The following is a 17,166-nucleotide window of genomic DNA, read 5'->3' on the forward strand; positions in this document are numbered from 1 at the left end:
AGGCCTTGACCGGACCTGATCCACAGGGGCAGTAGGCTTGGGCCACACCTGTTCCCCCAGGCTCTGGAGTCATTCTGCCCCCCTTCCTCCATTTGGCTCCCCAAATTCCCACACTGAAGAGGTGGTGGCACTCCGTCGCCTGAGAACCCTGCTAACAACAACAATAATAGTAACGCGTCATCCCTGGCCTCACCAGCCAGCGCCAAGCACTGCGAACCACGCCTGATTAAATCTCATAATTAGGAGCCACTTTAATGAATATTATTACATTTCAGGCGACTTCAAGAACGGCCTTTTCTTTTCCGTGGGCAGGCAGCAGAAATACAGTGCAGCGTTTTAAGTTCACAGCCTGACTGTGTGGCCGGGGTCACCGACACGCCCACGCGCCCCACTGTCCGCCGCCGGGTGCACCGGGCGCTCCCGCCCGCTCGGTCCCCAGGCCGCAGCTCTCGGGCGCGGGCCGGCTGCTCCACGGAGCCCGCCTGGAGCGGGGGCCCGGAGTCGACCTCCCTCGGCTCGCGGGGCGCCGGGCGGGTGCGGCCGTGGGAGCAGAGGGCAGTGGGCGCTGCGCCCCGGCCCTGGGTCGCCGAGCCCGCGCGCCGGCCTCCGCCGCCGCTCCTTGCAGCAGGCGGCAGGCTTCGGCGGAGCCGGGACGTCCCGGGGCCGCCCGGGGCGCCGCGGGGGCAGGCGGGGGGCGCGGAGGTCGGATTCTACGGGAGCCGGAGCCGGAGCCGGAGCCCGAACCACCCGGCGCGGAGCCGCCGCGAGCGCGCGCGGCCTCCCCGCCTCCGGGCGCCCCGAGCGTCTTTGCATCCGGCGTCCGCGGAGGCGCCCTGAGCGCCGCGCGCCCGCACACCTGCGCCCGCCGGCTGGAAGCCCCGGCCCTGTCACCTTTTCCCTCAAGGAGAACCCTTGGAGCCTAGACTGGTGTCCCCGCGCGGCTCCTTCCTGGTCTCCCCTGAAAAAGACACAGGGCGGGTCCACACGGGGGGACCCTCGGGCCGGGCAGACCCTCGGGTTCTGACCACGTAGGGCAGGCGTTAGAGGAAGACCCTCTGAACCCTCAGGGGCCCTGCCCGGCCGCTCTACCTGGCGCCCCCGTGGGACCTGGGGCGCGCGGCAGCAATACGCACCCCTGTCCACACCTGCAGGCCCGCCTAGACTGTGGACTCAGCCGGGCCTGGGGGGCGGCAGGCCTGCGCCGGAAGGAGGAGGGCTTGCCCCCGAAGAACGCGTCTGCGACTGGCCTTCCGCAGGGGCAGCAGTCTGGCTGAGGTCCAGCGGGAGGCTCCAGCAACTCTCGGCGGCGCTGCGGTCCCGGTCAGGGTCCAGGGCTCGGTAGGCCCCAGTCCAGGAGGAAGGGAGCAGGCTCCCGAGTCGGAATCAGAAAGGAGCCTTGCCTCCCCTGCAGGCCTGGCTCTGGGCTCGACTTGCCGCTAAGTGAGAGAGACGGTGGCTCTTCATGAGTCTCACACTTGGATTCTATGCTGAATTTTCAAATAAACATAGGAGCAAGACCAGAATCTCAGCATTTCGAGGGTCTGGGGGTTCACTCAGCCCAAACCCCTACCAGAAACAAAAAAGAAAAACTCCTTATGCTACTGCAGGAGAAACGTTTGCTTGCACTCCTTTGAGGATGGGGAACTCATTACCTTACAAAACCGCGCATTGCCCCTCAACAATGTTATGATTTGTGAATTGATGAAAAGAACAAGAAAGATGGATTTGTGTAGTTATGCTGTCTTTTTATTAAAAAGAGAGAGTGGCCAATTAGGTAATAGAAGCCCCATCCTAAAGAATCCTCAGAATGGTACAGGGGGAGGGGAGAGACACTAGGGTTGCCTGAGTGATTACACCCCATTGACAATGACCCTGGAGCACTCCTGGGACCGGGCAGCTAGGGCCCCAGAGCCTCTCTCTTGTTCATTCCTTGCATCTTTGCAAATCTTGGGAGCAGCCAGCCCCCCTCTCCTGCCTGAAGGCCCAGCTTTCCGTTGGGAAGCCTATGTAGACCCCAAAAATGCCTATCAGGTCTCCTTTGGCAGCAGATGATCCTCACTAGTCTCTGAGCTTCTTTTACTGGAAGAACAATCTTTTTCAAGGCAGGAGAGTCTGGACATAGACCAATTGGGCACCCAGGGTACACTCCACCATCCTGCCTGGCCACACTGGCCCTCACCACCCTCCCCAAAACACTATCCGGATGGATGCTTTGAGTCGTCTGGTCAGCTTGGGCTAAGTCTGTCCTTTTCCCCACATCTGCCTTGGGATATGTCCATGTCCTTTGCTTTGGGGGCTAAAAACAAAAGAGGAGAGCCCTCCCCAAGGGACCAGTGTCTCTGTCCCTCCCATTGGAACAGTGGGGAGGATGGCCACCTGTTGCTTTCTGTAGGATTTTCAACAATTATGCAATTATGGAATAGTACCATACTTTTAAACAGTTCCTTCTGGTAAAGAAATGTACTTCAATTACTTTGGTGGTTCTATGCTCACACAGGGGATATTTGAAGCGTCTTCTTTCTTTTTTCTTTTTTCTTTTTTTTTTTTCACCTCCCTGCTCCGATGGCAGCAAAGGCCAGGAGCACCAGAGCAGTTGGGCTGGACTTAGAAACACACTTAGAACAACTAGTCATTCCACCTCGGACATCCGATATTTTACAATAAAGCGATTTTTTTTTATTTAATGTAACTTTCAAGAATTTAAACACACAAAAAAATGCAAGGGGAATGTTCACAATGCTGATAACCACAGTTGTAAATAGAAACATTCATTTCTCATAAGATTATAAATATTTGATACTGGGACTGTAAAATGCACGTTTCATAAACTAAAAAATAAAAATAAAAAAATAAAAACCAAAAAACTTTGCTTCCTGCTAAAAAGGCATATCATTTCATTGAGTTTCCTAAGCAGCAGATGGTTATTCACAGAATTTTTAAATTACAACTTTTCTTTTTATAGTTTCCTTTTTAAAAAGGTTTGCACTAGTATGTACAAAGTGAGACTATTATCGCAGTGAAATAAAGAGGTTTAAGGCAAAGAGAGAAGTTCAACCTCAGCCCTCAGGGGTTCAGCGTGGGTCTGGCTCAGCCATGGGCACACCCCCTGGGCTGTCCTGGCTGCGGATGGACATTTGGACACGATTCTTTTTCCATACACTAGACAGGAGACAGTGCAGAGTTATATATATAGATAATGTGTTTGTTTATATATATGTACTTGGTGGGGATATATTGAATATATTTAATTTACACTGTACCACACCTTCAAAAATAAAATGTATATTAAAAAAACAAGAAAAGACAAAAAGTGATAAGAAATGATTATTTACATATTTTCTTCCTTCCTTTCAATCCTGGAGGATTCTGAGTTCCATTAAAAATCAAGGTAGCCACATGTTCCAGAACTATGGACTCATACACATTTGCTCGTGTGTGCGTACACGCAGTACATAGATTATGCACACACACACATATTTAACTTGAAAGAATGCTCTCCAAAACATGAGGCAGCCACTAAAAAAAAATTTAAAAAAATTTTAAAAAAAGGAAGGGAAGAAAAAAAAAGGAAGAAAAGAGCAGGTCCCTCTCGGGAGCTCTCTGCCTGTCCAGAGGCAGCAGACCTCAGCCACCTCTGGGGCCCATGCAAGTGCCTTGGTGAGCCAGTGGGGCCGCAGGAGATTCCCGGGGCTCGGAGGGCTGAGGGGCAGCTCTACCACTGCTGGTCTCCGCCACAGGCTGGGCCCACTGGCCTGGGATCCCTGAAGTGGGGCCTGGAGGCCAGAGGGCTGGCTCTGGCGGCAGGCGGCTTGGTAGGGGACAGCGACAGACACGACAGACGAGAACAGAAGCACACAGAGAGGTGCTGGGAGGTGCTGGCCAGGCCTTGGTGAGAAGGAAGAGAGGAGGAGGAGGAGGAGGAGGAGGAGCACCCAGAGAGAAGGCAGGAGGAGGGGAGCCGGGTGAGGCTGGGGGCCTGGGTGGCCCAGCACTATGGACCCAGGGTTCCCCAGGGGGTGCGCTCCTGACCACAGCCAGGCCCAGGCCGCACACTCCTCCCAGGACCCCAAAGGTCACCTGGCCCAGCCAGGGCCCCTGCCCTCCCCACTTGGGCCGGGGCCAGGGCTGGGGGCGCAGACCCTCCTGCTGTCCTCACTGAGCCCACACAAACAAAGTGGCAGAACTCAGAGACCAAGTAGGAGCTATTTATTCGGTTCACAGTCGTGTGAAATGCAGCAATAAAAATCTTTGGACTTCAGCAAGTTGTTTTAATTTTTTTCTTCTTTTGAAATTAAAAAATAAAAGTGTCCCATGTCCCACAACGGAGCCTAGGGGATTAGAAAAGATGAAACCCTAAGCAGCCCCCTTTGCAAACAAAACATAAAAATCATAAAATTAGCATAATCTCATAAACACAGAAAAACTCAAAAAATACTTTATAGTCAGATATTTTGGATTTTACACCACCTGTAAATTATATATACATAGAATATTGCAGAACCATAGCTAATACACGATATCTTCACTATGAATGCTGGTATAATCTTTATACACTGGCCCTTGATGATTTTAAATTATTGCATTGTTGAGCGCGGACTGAGACCAGACTCCGGGGCCCGCCCGCCCTACTCGCTGTCCGACTTGCCCTCCTTGGCGGTCGTTGAGTGGTTGTACAGGCCCTGCGCCATGAGGTGGACGGCCAGCGTGTTCTTGTTGCCTGTAGCCTTCTTGATCTTGGCGCGCTTGTTCTGGAACCAGATCTTGATCTGTGACTCGTTGAGGCTGAGCTCCTGCGCCAGGCTCTGGCGCCGCTGCTCGGTCAGGTACCTGTTGGTCTGGAACTCCGCCTTGAGCCTCTGCAGCTGCTCCGCCGTGAAGGCGGTGCGGGGCCGCTTGTCCTCTTTGTTGGGGTTCTTCTTCTTTGGTTTGCGAGATCTGGGACCTGGGTGGGCACGGTGGACAGAGGACACGGTGGTTAGGAGGGCTGGGGCCTGCCTGCCTACTCAAGGGGGAGCAACAGAGGGGCGAAGGGGCTGGGGAGGGAGGCGCCCGATTGGTCGGGGTCCGCTGGCATGCCGGGCTTGCTCTCTCCAGCCTCAAGGACCCACCCCACGAAAGGGGTGGAAAGCCAGAGGTGGGCCGAGGAAATCTGGGTGCAAGGGGCTGAGTGCGGGTACAGGGCAAGCTTAGTGGGAGGGTCTCCAGGGGCGCCTGGCTGGCTCAGGGCAGGGAGCCTGGAGTTCTTGATCTCGGGGGTCAGAGTTTGAGCCCCACATGTGGCCTAGAGTTTGCATAAGGTTAAGGAAGGAAGGAAGGAAGGAAGGAAGGAAGGAAGGAAGGAAGGAAGGAAGGAAGGAAGGAAGGAAGGAAAGAGAAAGAAAGAAAGAAAGAAAGAAAGAAAGAAAGAAAGAAAGAAAGAAAGAAAGAAAGAAAGAGAAAGATCGATCTCCAGATAAAAGGGAAAGTCTTACAGGAGAGCAAAAGCCCCAAACTTCCTAGCATGGCGTCTTTCTGTCCAGGAGTAAGGACTGGGTGGCGCAGGAGGGGGAAGAGGGACGCTGGAGGAGGGGCAGGCAGCGGGAGCAGCAGGAGGAGCTCAGGAACAGCACCGGATGTCCCCAGGGGCTGATACCCTCAGGGCTCAGGGGCGGTGGGCAGTAAGGGGGTCTGCCTCCACCCTGGCCTCTCTCCTCCCCTAACTGGCCTTGTGGGTCCCAGTTCATTGTTTCCTTTCCAGAGGGGAGACCGCACACACATCCTTCCTTTCCTGGATGGGGAAGGACCACGGAGCCACCTCCCGCTGAGGCTCCCAGTACAGGCACCCCCTCCTGGACTCGGGCTTCCCCAGTGGGGGCCACAGTGGAGCCCAGCTGACCTTGCATAGAGGGTCTCCTCCTGCTGGGATGCACCCTCTCCGCCCAGCACCACTGGAGGCTGGTCTGGGACAGGTCCTAGGACCCAGCCATCTGGAAAGGCCGGGATGAGGGGAGCAGAGAGGAGAGCCAAGCCTTTCTTTATTGTTGGTGTCTCGAAGTTCAGCCCCACGAAGGTGTCTTTGAGGGAAGAGACTGCAGAGGCCGCTAGGGGAGGGAGGCCAGGCTGCACATGTGTGGGTTTCTTACTCAGTACAGTGATCCAACTTTGGGGAGCTCCGGTCCCAGTTCCTCCCTAGAGGCTGATGGCGGGAGGCTGGACCCCTGCCCGACCCCTCCAGCAGCTAGAACCCCCCAGGTCTCCGCAGCATGCCCACCAGCCCAGCCAGCAGGGCCAAGGGACAGCCCCACCACCCTGCGCAGCGGCTGCAGAGGGAACTCGCCGGAGGCCCCCCCAGCTGCTGCTGAACCGACCTGGAGGGCGCGGAATGCACCCGGGCTGCTCGGGCCAGGGGTGTGGGCCAGCCAGAGCTCCCTGCCCGTCGGCCCGGCGGCGCGCTCCGGGAAAACCACACTCGGGAAGACGGGCTGGGGGCGCCGGCGACGGGGCGCCAAGCCCCATTGGGTGCAAACCCCTGGTCTTCCAGACTCTAGAGCAGACCCCCACCGATCCCCGCGCCCCCACCCACCCCGAGCGCGCCCACCGTCCCCGCCCCTGCTGCGCAGAAGCCGAGGGCGCTGGTTCCGAGCCGGCGGGAGGGCTGTGCTGGAGAGGCTGCCCGGGTGCTCGAAGGCTGGGGTGGCTCCCGGAGCCCTGCTCCGACCGGAGCGCGGCCTTGTGCTCTCGGGAGGCCCGTGCTGCGCCTCCCCGGCCCGGGCAGCACGCTCCCTACCCTCCATCCCCTCCGGTCCCGAGGGCTCTTGCACACGTGAACCGGCCCATAAGAAGATACGCGGCATTTTGCAGAAACAAAATTTCCCTAAAATCAGGATTTTTAGTTCTCTTTCTTTGATTTTCTTTCAAAACGGAAATACTTAAGAGTCGCAGCAACAGAAGCAAACCTCAGCAAAGAAAACTCTCTGCCTTGCTTCTTTCTAAAAGGCCCAGAAATACACATGTTACCTTATGGGTTTAAGTCCGGGGATTCCATGAGGCCGGGCCGGGCTGCGGGGCTCCCGCGGGCACTGGGCCTGACGCGGCCGCCACTCGACCGCCGCACAAAGCTGGGCCAAGCCTCCTCGCTGGCCGCATTGTGAGCCTCTATGTTAATTAAATATTAACAAAGGAGGGAGGCGAGAACAATGGAGCAAATTTCAGATCTAGCGGGAGAAATGTGGATTTCCTTGGAAATACACACACGGGTTTCTGCGGGAAGTCGGCCCAGGGGCGACTGGGTTGCGCTGATTTGGGTAAACAACCCCCGCCAAACAGTGGAGGTCTGGGGGCCGCCGGTTGGGGACAAATGGAGCCCGCTCCTAATGGCGGGTTTGCAGCTGCAGCACCTCCCCCCCCCCCCCCCCCGCCCCGTCACCCCATCTCAGGCAACGGAGGATTTCCATCAGGACATGCATTCAGCTTTTACAAACCTAGATCTATGGAGAATACACCCAGAACCTCTGCACACCCCCGTGGGCCCCTGCACCCCACCCGGCCCAAATTGGCTCTTTCCTCCCTGGAGCTGCCCGGGGAAACCTCTGCAAGCAGGTCCTTTATTTGGGGGGGGGGGCTGCGGGCCTCCGTCTTATCGGCCGGGGTGCTGAGCTTCCCCACCGGGCCAAGGGCACCTCTGTTTACACCCCTTCCCTACTTCTAGCCAACCCGCCCCCCCCCACACACACACCCAGCCCAGGCCAAAGGAAGAGTCTGAAGCCTCGCTCCTTCTTTCTCTGCTTCCTCTGGGATAACTGGGTTGGGGCGAGCTGGGCATGGGTCCTGGGTCTCTACTGAGTTGGAAGGACGGAGAAATTGTTGAGTCCAGCTTCTAGGCCAGTCTTGCAGCCACCCACCTCTCGTCTCACCAAATAAACTCCAGGCCGGGGAGAGAAGAGCCGGGGACTTTGGGGAGTGGCCCCAAAACCAAGAAAGAGAGGGAGAGAGAGAGAATCCTGTCGCTCCTGCTTTTCTAAGCGGTCTGTACCCCCCTGCGATTCCGTCGAGCCCCCTCCCCTCGGGCCGCTGCCCCGGCCGGCGTCAGGCGCACACAACGTCCCTGTTTGTGCGTCTTTGTGTGTGCTGGGGCTGGGGGTGCCGTCCCGGCGTCTCTTCCTCGGGGTGAGTCCCCGGCCGGCGCCTCCCGCAACCCCGCGGGCCTCCCCGCCTGCCGCTCACCTGAAGAAGGCCGGTCCGAGTAGCGCGTGCAGTAGACCCAGGCCGGCCAGAGCATGGGCTGCGCGCCCAGGTTGGCGCCGGCCTGCGAGCTGTCCGAGTCCGAGCTCACCGACAGGTCTCCGCCGCCGCCCAGGGCGCGGGCCTTGAGCGCCCCGTCCAGGGGGCCCCCGGCGTCGCCGCCTTTCTTGGCGCCGCCGTGCAGCGAGAGCGCCTTGGAGCCGCCTTCGCCGTCGCCCGGAGAGTCGCCGCCGCCGCCGCCGCCGCCGCCGCCACAGCCGCCGCCGCCGCCGCCGCCGCCGGGCAGCGGCCCGCCCGCCCCGGGCGCCCCGGGCGCGCTCAGCCGGGCCTCTCGGCCCGACCCCGGGAGCCGCTCGGCGCCGCCCGCGCCGCCGCCTCCTTCCGCGCCGCCCGCGCCGCCTTCCCCGCCGGCGCCGCCGCCTCTTCCTCCTCCCGCGCCGGCACAGCACGTCCCCGCGTCCTTCCTCCGGCCGAACTCGGGCCGCAAGATGTTGTCGATGAAGAAGTTGGTGATGCGGTGCGGGTGCTGGTGGTTGCCCGGCGCCTGCAGGGCCGCGGGCAGCATCAGAGCCCGCCGGCGGCCGGTGTCCGCGTCGCCCGGGCTGCCGCCGCCTCCCGAGCCGCCGCTGGGGCTGGATTCCGGCTGCCGCTGCCCCTGCCCCTCCGCCGCCGCCGCCGCCGCCGCCGCCTCGCTGGGCTTGGGGTCATGCTCCTCCATGCTGTTCACCACAAATCCCGAACCGGCTCTCCGGGGCCCCCCTCCAACCAGCCCTCGGCCCGCCCGCGGTGCGCGGAGACTGTCGCGGCCGGCTCCCGCTCCGACCCCCCGGGGCTTCCGAGGGCGCGCGCGGCGGGGGCCCGGGCCGGGCTCCTGCGAGTCCCCGGCCGCGCTCGGAGCGGAGCCACGTTCCAATCCACGAGCCGAGTCGGGAGACACCGGGAGTGGCGCGGCGCGCGGACGCCGGCGATTCAGAGCGGGGTCCTCGTCTCTGCCGCGCGCCGGGCGCTAGACGGTCACAGCGGGCCGGCGGGGACCCGGGGCTCCTCCGCGGCTCTGCGCGCCGGTTCCGCGCGCGGCCGCCTCCGCCGCCGCCGGTGCTGCTGCCGCCGCGGCCGCCCGGGCTGGAGCTGCGCGCATGCAGGCAGCGCGCTCCCCGGCGCTCACGCCCGCCCGGGCCCGCTCGGGCCGCCGCCGCCGCCCGGCCGCCCCCGCCCGCGCGCCCCGGCCGGCCCTCGAGGGTGCGGGGCGCCAGCGGTCAGCGCGCCCGCCGCCGCCGCCAGCACGCACATGGAGGCCCGCGGGCCCGCGCTGCGCTCGGCCGCCGCCCCGCTGCGGGCCGGGGCGCCCCACCGGCGTGCGGGTGCGGGTGCGGGTGCGGGTGCGGGTGCGGGTGCGGCCGCGCCCCCGCCGAGCCCCGCCGAGCCCCGCGGCCCGAGGCGCATGGGGGAGCGGCGGGAGGCGCGGGCTGGGCCGGGCCGGGCCGGGCCGGGCTGGGCGGCCCCGCTCCCTCGCCGTCTGCGCGCCCTCGCCGCCTCGGCCTCCGCGCGGGCTCGGGCGGCTTCCAGGCGCTCGGCGCAACCTGAGACACTTTCACTCCGGATTTTTGTTCTTATTTTTAACAGAGCCCCCTCGAGTGACGTCGCGGGCCGGTCTCCTGGACACGTGCCTCGGGCCAATGGCCGCAGCGCCGCGCGCCCACGTGACGCGCCGGCGGCCGCTCGGTGACAGGAGCCGCCCGCGCCCCTCCCCCCGCCGCCGCCCCTCCCCCCCTTAAAGCGGCCGCGTCCTCGGGCTCCGCGTGCGGGCGCCGCGGCCCCCGCGAGCCCGCGACCGCGTTGCCTGCGCTCGCCCGCGCTTCCCCGGCCGTCCCTCGGCTCGCGGGCCCCCGGCGCCCCCGCGGCGGCCCCGCCGGCTCATCCGGGCGAGCGTCGGCGGACACGCGCTGGAAGATTGCTATTTTTAACATTTCCATATTGTTTACCGTGGGGAAAAATCCCACAATTCCTTGCACAAAAATGCATAAATAATATTAAATGAGCTGCCGACATACAAAGGGACTTTTGTAGTCTCCTTTCCTGCTGGCGGAGGGGGAACTGTCACTTACACTTGACTTTGGTAACCTGGCAGATTCCTGACTTAACCGCAGAGCTGGCGCGCAGGACCCTCCTCCCGTAGACACTCCCTGTAAGTGTGCATGTGTATGTGCGTGTGCGTGTGCGTGAGCGGGGAGGCGCGTGCATACGGCGCGATTCCACCCGGGAACGCCGGTGCTCGTGCAGCCTGCGTGTAGACCCCGAGGAGCGCGGGCATAGGACTCGGGGCTCCGCGTGGGAAGGAGCCGTAAAGGAGCACGGCACGTTCGCCCTGAATCTTCTGTTTTGGGAAGGAGAGGAGGGTTGACGATTCGGTCAAAGCTTCAACGCCATCCAGAGAGAAGACCCCGGGGCAGCCGTGGCCCCGCGGGTTCTCAGACCACCCTCCCACCCCCACATCTCTACCCCCACCGAGGGGCTGGCTGCCAGGCCCTTCCTTCACCTCGTTTTCTTTGTCCTAAAATCCCTTCAACGAGTTCCTCCTCGGGAAAACAGGGGGTGGACGGCTGAGGGCTCCAGTTCCCTTCTCCGCACTCCTCCCCCTTTTTTCTCTACGCCTTTCTAAATTTGCTCTCCAGTCCTGTCAGATGTCCACCTTGAACTTCTGTTTCCTCTTCGCCTCCCCCTCCTCTTTTAGGCTCCTTCCGGTTTGCTCTTCCCTCCTCCCCCAGCTGCAGATACCCCACGGACCATCCCTGTTCCCCTAAGCTTGGCTGTCCCTCAATCAAAATGCATTTTTATGGAGATTTGCAAACTTCAGGAAGCCTCCGAGAGGACGGCTCCAAGGCTTTAGGAGCCTGACACAATAAAAGTACTCCCGGTGGAAGGAGGGATGGGGAGGAGGAGGGAGAAAGGCGCATTGGAGCTTTGAGGCCCACTGCAGAGCAGCTCCAGCCCCGGGGCTGCCAGTGGGGGACTGCCAGGCTCGGCAAGCGGCCCTCTCGACTGTGGCAGTGGGGTGTCCGAGCCACCTTGAGTGTTGACGGCCTCACCCTAGCCTGACTGGACTCTCTGCCCATCATACCCAGGTTCTGTGATCTTTCCTATCCACTCTGTCCACTCCCTGCAAGCTCCAGAGTGCAGGCCTGTGGGGGAGAAGAAACAGCAGTTACAAGCGTTCTGTTCCCAGGCCAATTAACCCTCTGAGGGGGTACCTCGGTGGGGGACAGGAGAAGGTGATGGGCTGGGTCAGCTGGCCACTAAAGGTGGACTGCATGTTTGTAGGCTCCGGAGGTAGATGGAAAGGTTCACTGATCCTCTGTGAGACTCAAACAGGGTAGAGAAGGCAATTCTCACCTGGGGTGACTCACATCTACTACCTCCCTCGCCCCTGTTTCCTCCTATTGGAGGGGTCCTTGCCAAGTTATCCAACTAGGTACGTAACTGCCAGGGGCCCTCCCTGGGTCTCAAAAAAAAATCAAACCTCACAGTCTGCCTGCCCCTAGGAAAATGGGGCTGGTGAGGTTTGAGGGAATACCCTATCCACTTGTGTTGATGGTTTTCGGGGAAATTTTCCTGCAACTCTGAGAACCCTAATCATCACCATCCAGGGAATGTCCAATTACTTTGGGTCTTCAGAACTCGGAGGGAGCGGAGGGAAGGCCCAGGGCTGGTCTGCTTCCTGCAAAGCCATCCCAGGTTAATTTCTCCACCTGTCCCATGAAAAATCAATTAGGCCGTCTCCTGAGAAATATTTTCTAATTTCTGGGGGAAACTTTGCCTCTGATTGCCTTAGCATTAAGCAAGCCCACGGGCTGGACTTCCACTGTGTTCTTTCCTGCAACCCAGACCCATATTTATGGCTGCAACAGGAAGTCTGAAAAGCAGCACGCTATCCCCAGGCAAACCTAGCCTGCTTGTGGGCAGCAACCTTTGGACACCAGGTCTCCAGGGTCAGGCTGGTCTGAGGAAGAAGGCTGGGAGAGGGGAGCCAGAGGTGCAGCAGCAGGAAGAGAGCAAAAAGGAAGGAATATGGTGAGAAATAATTAGAGTATCAGGCCCCCAAAAGCCAACGCAAACATGACAATAATTCCCGAAAACAGCGCCCCTCGAGAGTGAGCACCATACAAAGGGCCAGGGGGGCAGGGAGCAGGGGAATCTGGGCCCAAGTTGCCCAAGTTGAGGGAATTCTAAATCTTACAACATGGGTGTCGCAACAAGCTGTCTCAGGAAGGTCCAGCTGGGCCTCCTGCGGAATCCGGTACACCAGCCCGGCTGTGCTTTATGGGGGGCGGGGAGGAGGTGGTGGGGCATCTGCAAGTCCCTCTGTGGAGCACGGGGATGCCTGCCCTGCAGCTGTTTTGCCCCGCGGGCCTGCACCCCCTACTGCCTGACCCTGCCGGCCACCGCTGCACTCCGGTCGGCTTCTCGGTGGGCGAACCGCTGGCCAGAGAGCCACCGCTGGACGTTTGTCTGGTCCCTGGTGGAAAGTGAGGTGGAGGCCAGGAAGCTCGAATACTCCCACTCTCGCAGGTGCAGGGGAGCGTCCTCAAACCACCCACTTTCAGAGAACTACCTCCGTACTTCCCGGGCTATCTGCACAAAGACGGGCCAGGGAAGAGCATCCAAAGGAAAGGGCTTCCAGACACGTCAATTTAGAATAGAGACACTAGTATCACAAATAAAAGCTGGCGCATGGCTGCGGTTGGCAGCCGATGGCAGGAGCGCTCCTGTGGAGGTTAGGTGCCTGGCTGCAGATGCAGCCTCCTTTTTCTCCTCCCTAAAAGAAGGCTGGGGGAGGGTGACTTTTCTGGCAGCTCTGTTGTCCTCTCACTTCCTACACTTGTCTAGGTGGGTGTGAGGACACTTGGGGAAAAAACAAAGGTGGTGAGAGGAGCCTTCGCTTGCAGGGGTCCCTGCCACTCGGCTGGTGGAGATGCCCAACAATTCCAGACAGTGAGACTTTGACCCCAACAAAATCAGCCCGGAGGCCCCTGCACCCCCCTGGTGGAGAGCTGGCTCCTCACGGCCTGGCCCTGGGCCCTGAGACCAGCTGAGCTGGGGAAGTTGGGCCGAGCAGAGAGAACCGTCCCCAGCCTGCCGGACCACCAGACAGCCGGACAGCTACCCTTGGTGCCGTGGCCATTCCAGGCCCGCAGACAAAGGTCTAAGTGAAGGGGCCCCGGGAGCAGGGGGTGGGTTGGGTGGGGCAGCGGGCAAAGGGAGCCTGTTGGTGCTCACCTCCAAGGGAAATACTGGCCTATGGATCCAGCCGGCAAACTTGGGGCCCAGGGTTGTGGAGGCTGGGCCTGGGGTCAGGGGCCTCAGCTGGGTAACCCCAGGAAGGAAGGGGTTAAGCACAGCAGGGGCAAAGCCTGGGAGAGGCTGAAGCTGGTAGGGAGCAGAGGCACCCAGGCTCCTGGGTCCTATGCTCCAGGCCTCACGCCTCTCCCTGTCCCAGGCCAACAAGGGTCATCCAGCTCCCCAGAGGCAGTGCCAGGTGCCACGGAGAGCCTGGTGGGCAGTGGGGTGGCCAGGGAGGCTGGGCTGAGGAGGGCCACACCGGGCTGCAGGCAGCGCTGGCTGCCTGGTCTCTGCTTGGAGAGCTGGAGAAGTGGCAGCTTGTGTTCAGCAAAAGCTCCCTGGGTGTCAGAGGGTACCAAGTGTGAGAGACACCCCCACTGGAGAACACTGTCCTGTCCAGACCACAGGGAGAGGTCCTCATGTTGATGCTTAGCTCAAGAGCTAGCCTGGGAGAGCCGGGGAGATGGGTAGAGGATGGGCAGATCTCCAGAACTAGAGACTACGGTGCACAAAGCGTCCCTAACCTCATTTCTCTTGAAAACAGAAGCTTCTAAAGGGGGATGTGTAGGCTGGCCGTGCTAGTGCTGCCGAACTCACACCGAACTCCAAACACCGTCTTGGCCCATGCCTACCCTCCCTTGACTTTCTCCATGGCCAGGTGACTCGTGGCTTAAGCGACCTGACTTGGGGATTCTTTGGGAATCACTTTGCACCCTGGAGGCCCCTTTCCTGCTATCTCAACCTGTTTCACTGCCATTCCTAATCCTAGTCAAATCTGGACCCCTCCGGAAGTGGGGCCCAATTATACTCCAGAGCAATCACAGCTCTGGGGTCTGGCTTGGACGTTTTTTTTGTTTTTGTTTTTTCCAGAGCAGCCTGTGCAGCGTCACATTTGGGGGTCAGACAGACTGTTCCATGACCTAATGCCTCTACTGTAAAGAATGTGTCCCCTGAGAATCGCAGCCACCAGAAGAAAGTGACACATTCCAAGTAACCCAGAGGAAAATGGGTAACACTGGTTTGGCAAAGGAATTTGAAGAGCGGCACTCATGGTTGGAGCTGTCTCAGCACAGCAAAACAAGAAGACATGTAAAAGGATAATAGTGGAGGAAACCAGCCACCCTCTCCAACGTTCTGATTGCTTACAAACAGGGGAAGAACTTCAAATATCTACCCAGTGTCTTCCTTTTGACCTTTGGAAGGAAAGCAACAGCTTCGAAAGGAACTCCCACGACACCTGCTTCTCCTCATGGAGCATGAGGGTTTTCCCCATCTCTTTCCCTAAAAGCCACAGGTAATGACGGATAGGCTAGCAGAGCATAAACTCACATATGCTGACTTTATGCTGTTTTTGGAAATATGGTTTGAGTAGCTAGAGATTTTCAGAACTTTGCGCAAGTTTAGGCTTAACGTAGAGTGCCTGGATCCAGCCTGTCAATCTACCTACAGCTAGAGAAACAAATGGGCTCAGGAATCTGATTTGATGTCAGGGAGAACATGTCTACATGATCGCTCTCAAATATACGGGGCTGAGGAGCACCTTACTGGGGAGGAGGAGGGTTATGTAGAGCTATGCACTTGTTCAGTTGAGGGAGGGAGGATTTTTTTAAAAACTGTTCTAGTTAGTTTTTTTCCCTTTATTAAATAGAACACTGTAGTTTGATATAAAATCGTAAAAGTACCTTGTGATTTAAATTCATACATTCTCAGAGACTTCAACGACATTGGTCACCTCTTGAGCTTCAGTATCTAATTGGTGAACATTCTGAAATGTCTGGTCTAGGGAGGTATGTCCCACTTTGGTAAATTCCTGTGCTGAGTGCAGCAGAGCCCTGGTGGGAAGAGGGGTGGCCCTTCACCAGCACAAAGGCTCCTGCCCCAGCTTGCTGACTGGGCAGGCTGGGCTAGGCACGGTGTCCCCTGCACAGTTGGGTGCCTGCTCTCAGTAACTTCTCGGGGCGAGCTGCCTTCCCCTGAGCCCCTCTGAAGGATAGATGGTCCTGCTAGGGCTGGGGGACACTCTCAGAACCTACCTCCCCGCTAGCCTCTGCCTGTTCCCTCACCCCAGTTCCTCTACTCCACTTAAGGGAGAATTCACAAAGCGAGGTTTGAAAGTGAGGGCACACGGCAGAAGTGCTCTCTTTCTCTTCCAAAACTCTTCCATCCCCTCCGTTCCTCTACAAAAAACAAAACAAAACAAAAACAAAAAACAAACAAAAAAACCCCAAAAACAAAACAAACAAACAAACAAAAAACACAAAAAACTCCATTCCTCCACAGGCCTTTGTGTTGTGTTTTATGTTATGGAGTTTCAGGATTTTGTGTGTGTCTCATATCAGATAATCCCCTAAGACACAACAGCCTCTGTGATGCCGGCAAAGTCCAGAGACTATGCCATTTGGAGAATTAGCACAGGCTGGGAGACAGAAATGGGATACGAGCGAGGATTTCCCACATATGCAGCTAATGCCCTTAAATTCCTTGGGATTTACACCTCCCCATCTACCAGGAACAGGAAATAGAGCTGCTCTAATTAACTGCCTGTTTTTGGCTCTCAGTTGGCACTGCCAGGGCCGACCCGGGCGCACTGGGGCCTCTGGGGTACAGACGTGGGAGCCGCGCCTGGGGCTGAGTGGTCTGGGGCTGCCGGCCGGCCGGAAGGCTTGGTGCCACGGCATGGCAGACACACTCGGAGGGCACAGCTCGGGTTCCGCAAACACGGCACACTTCAGGTGACAGCTTTTCTGTTATATTTGCAGATACAAGTCCAGCAACTCCTCGTGCAAAGCAGCCAGGAGCAGCTCAGCCCTGAAAAAAACAGAATGTACAACGAAGGGTGGACCGGTCGGGCGCCCCACTCCGGGGGCAGGCTCCGCAGCCAGCGATCGGAATGGATTTAGGATCGAGAAGATCCGCAAAGGCGAGCGTCCACCGGGGCTGGAGACGGCCGAGTGCGGGCGTGCGGCCTTTCTTCCCCGGCGGGCGGAAACCTCCTTTCCACGGTGGCAACAACTCCTGGAAAACAGAAAATCGCGCGAGCAGGAGAGCGGCGGCGCCTGCCTGCGGCCCGGGCGCGCGGAGAGCTCCCTCTCCGGGACCCCGGGCGCGTCGCGCTTGCAGGCTCCAGGCGGGGTGGGGGCCCGCGCGCGCCGGCCTGCTCCGCGAGCCAGAGGGAAGGGCCGCCCCGCAGCACCCCGGAAGGGCCTGGAGGCGTCTCGGGCCAGCGGCCAGCGCAGGCCTCCGCTCCCGGGGACAGCGGTCGCCGCGGCCGAGGCGGGGGTGGGGCGCCCCGTGCTGCAGCCTCCCGTCGTGCGCGGGCCCCGCGGAGCTGGCCGAGGGGCGGGAGCCGGCGGTGCGCGCGGGGGAGGCGGGGGCGGCGGGGGCGCGGGCCTTTGCTCGCTCGAGTGTGACCCGAGCTCTCCCTTCCAGGGGTGGCCGCCCCGGTCGGGGGCGCGGCTCCTCCACCTGTCTCGCTGCAGCGTCGGGTGAGGTGAGGGGTCCCTCGCCGGGGCTTCCAGCGCGGGACCCCCAGGAGGCCCCGGAGCAGATTTCGTCCGGGGGTCCCCTTCCGCCTGCGTATCAGAGTAAGCAGCGAAGCCCCGGGCAGGC

The 17,166-nt window shown here is 59.7% G+C and overlaps 1 protein-coding gene and 1 long non-coding RNA gene across 2 annotated transcripts; one reads left to right on the top strand and one right to left on the bottom strand.

Annotated features, from left to right (window-relative positions):
- Window positions 1-2,651: 2,651 nt before the first annotated feature.
- Window positions 2,652-9,249, bottom strand: EN2 (engrailed homeobox 2). Its single transcript, XM_077849544.1, has 2 exons — window positions 8,203-9,249; window positions 2,652-4,942 (listed from the first exon to the last, which is right to left on the bottom strand). The coding sequence occupies exons 1-2, from the start codon at window positions 8,936-8,938 to the stop codon at window positions 4,626-4,628; spliced, it is 1,053 nt and encodes a 350-aa protein (XP_077705670.1). The 5' UTR covers window positions 8,939-9,249; the 3' UTR covers window positions 2,652-4,625.
- Window positions 9,250-10,101: 852 nt separating this feature from the next.
- On the top strand, window positions 10,102-16,622 carry LOC144284032 (uncharacterized). The gene is made up of 3 exons (XR_013352508.1): window positions 10,102-10,405; window positions 14,428-14,851; window positions 16,317-16,622. It is a non-coding gene; the product is annotated as an uncharacterized LOC144284032 (long non-coding RNA).
- Window positions 16,623-17,166: the final 544 nt, after the last annotated feature.

The sequence above is a fragment of the Canis aureus genome, chromosome 15 (genome assembly GCF_053574225.1).
Source record: "Canis aureus isolate CA01 chromosome 15, VMU_Caureus_v.1.0, whole genome shotgun sequence".
NCBI classification, from domain to species: Eukaryota; Metazoa; Chordata; class Mammalia; order Carnivora; family Canidae; genus Canis; species Canis aureus.

Bases quoted from the DNA above. Each gene is read 5' to 3' on its own strand.
- EN2 (XM_077849544.1), bottom strand. From the start codon at position 8,938: ATGGAGGAGCATGACCCCAAGCCCAGCGAGGCGGCGGCGGCGGCGGCG. The intron at 4,943-8,202 runs GTGAGCGGCAGG...GTGCCCACCCAG, and splicing joins CTCGGACCGGCCTTCTTCAG to GTCCCAGATCTCGCAAACCA.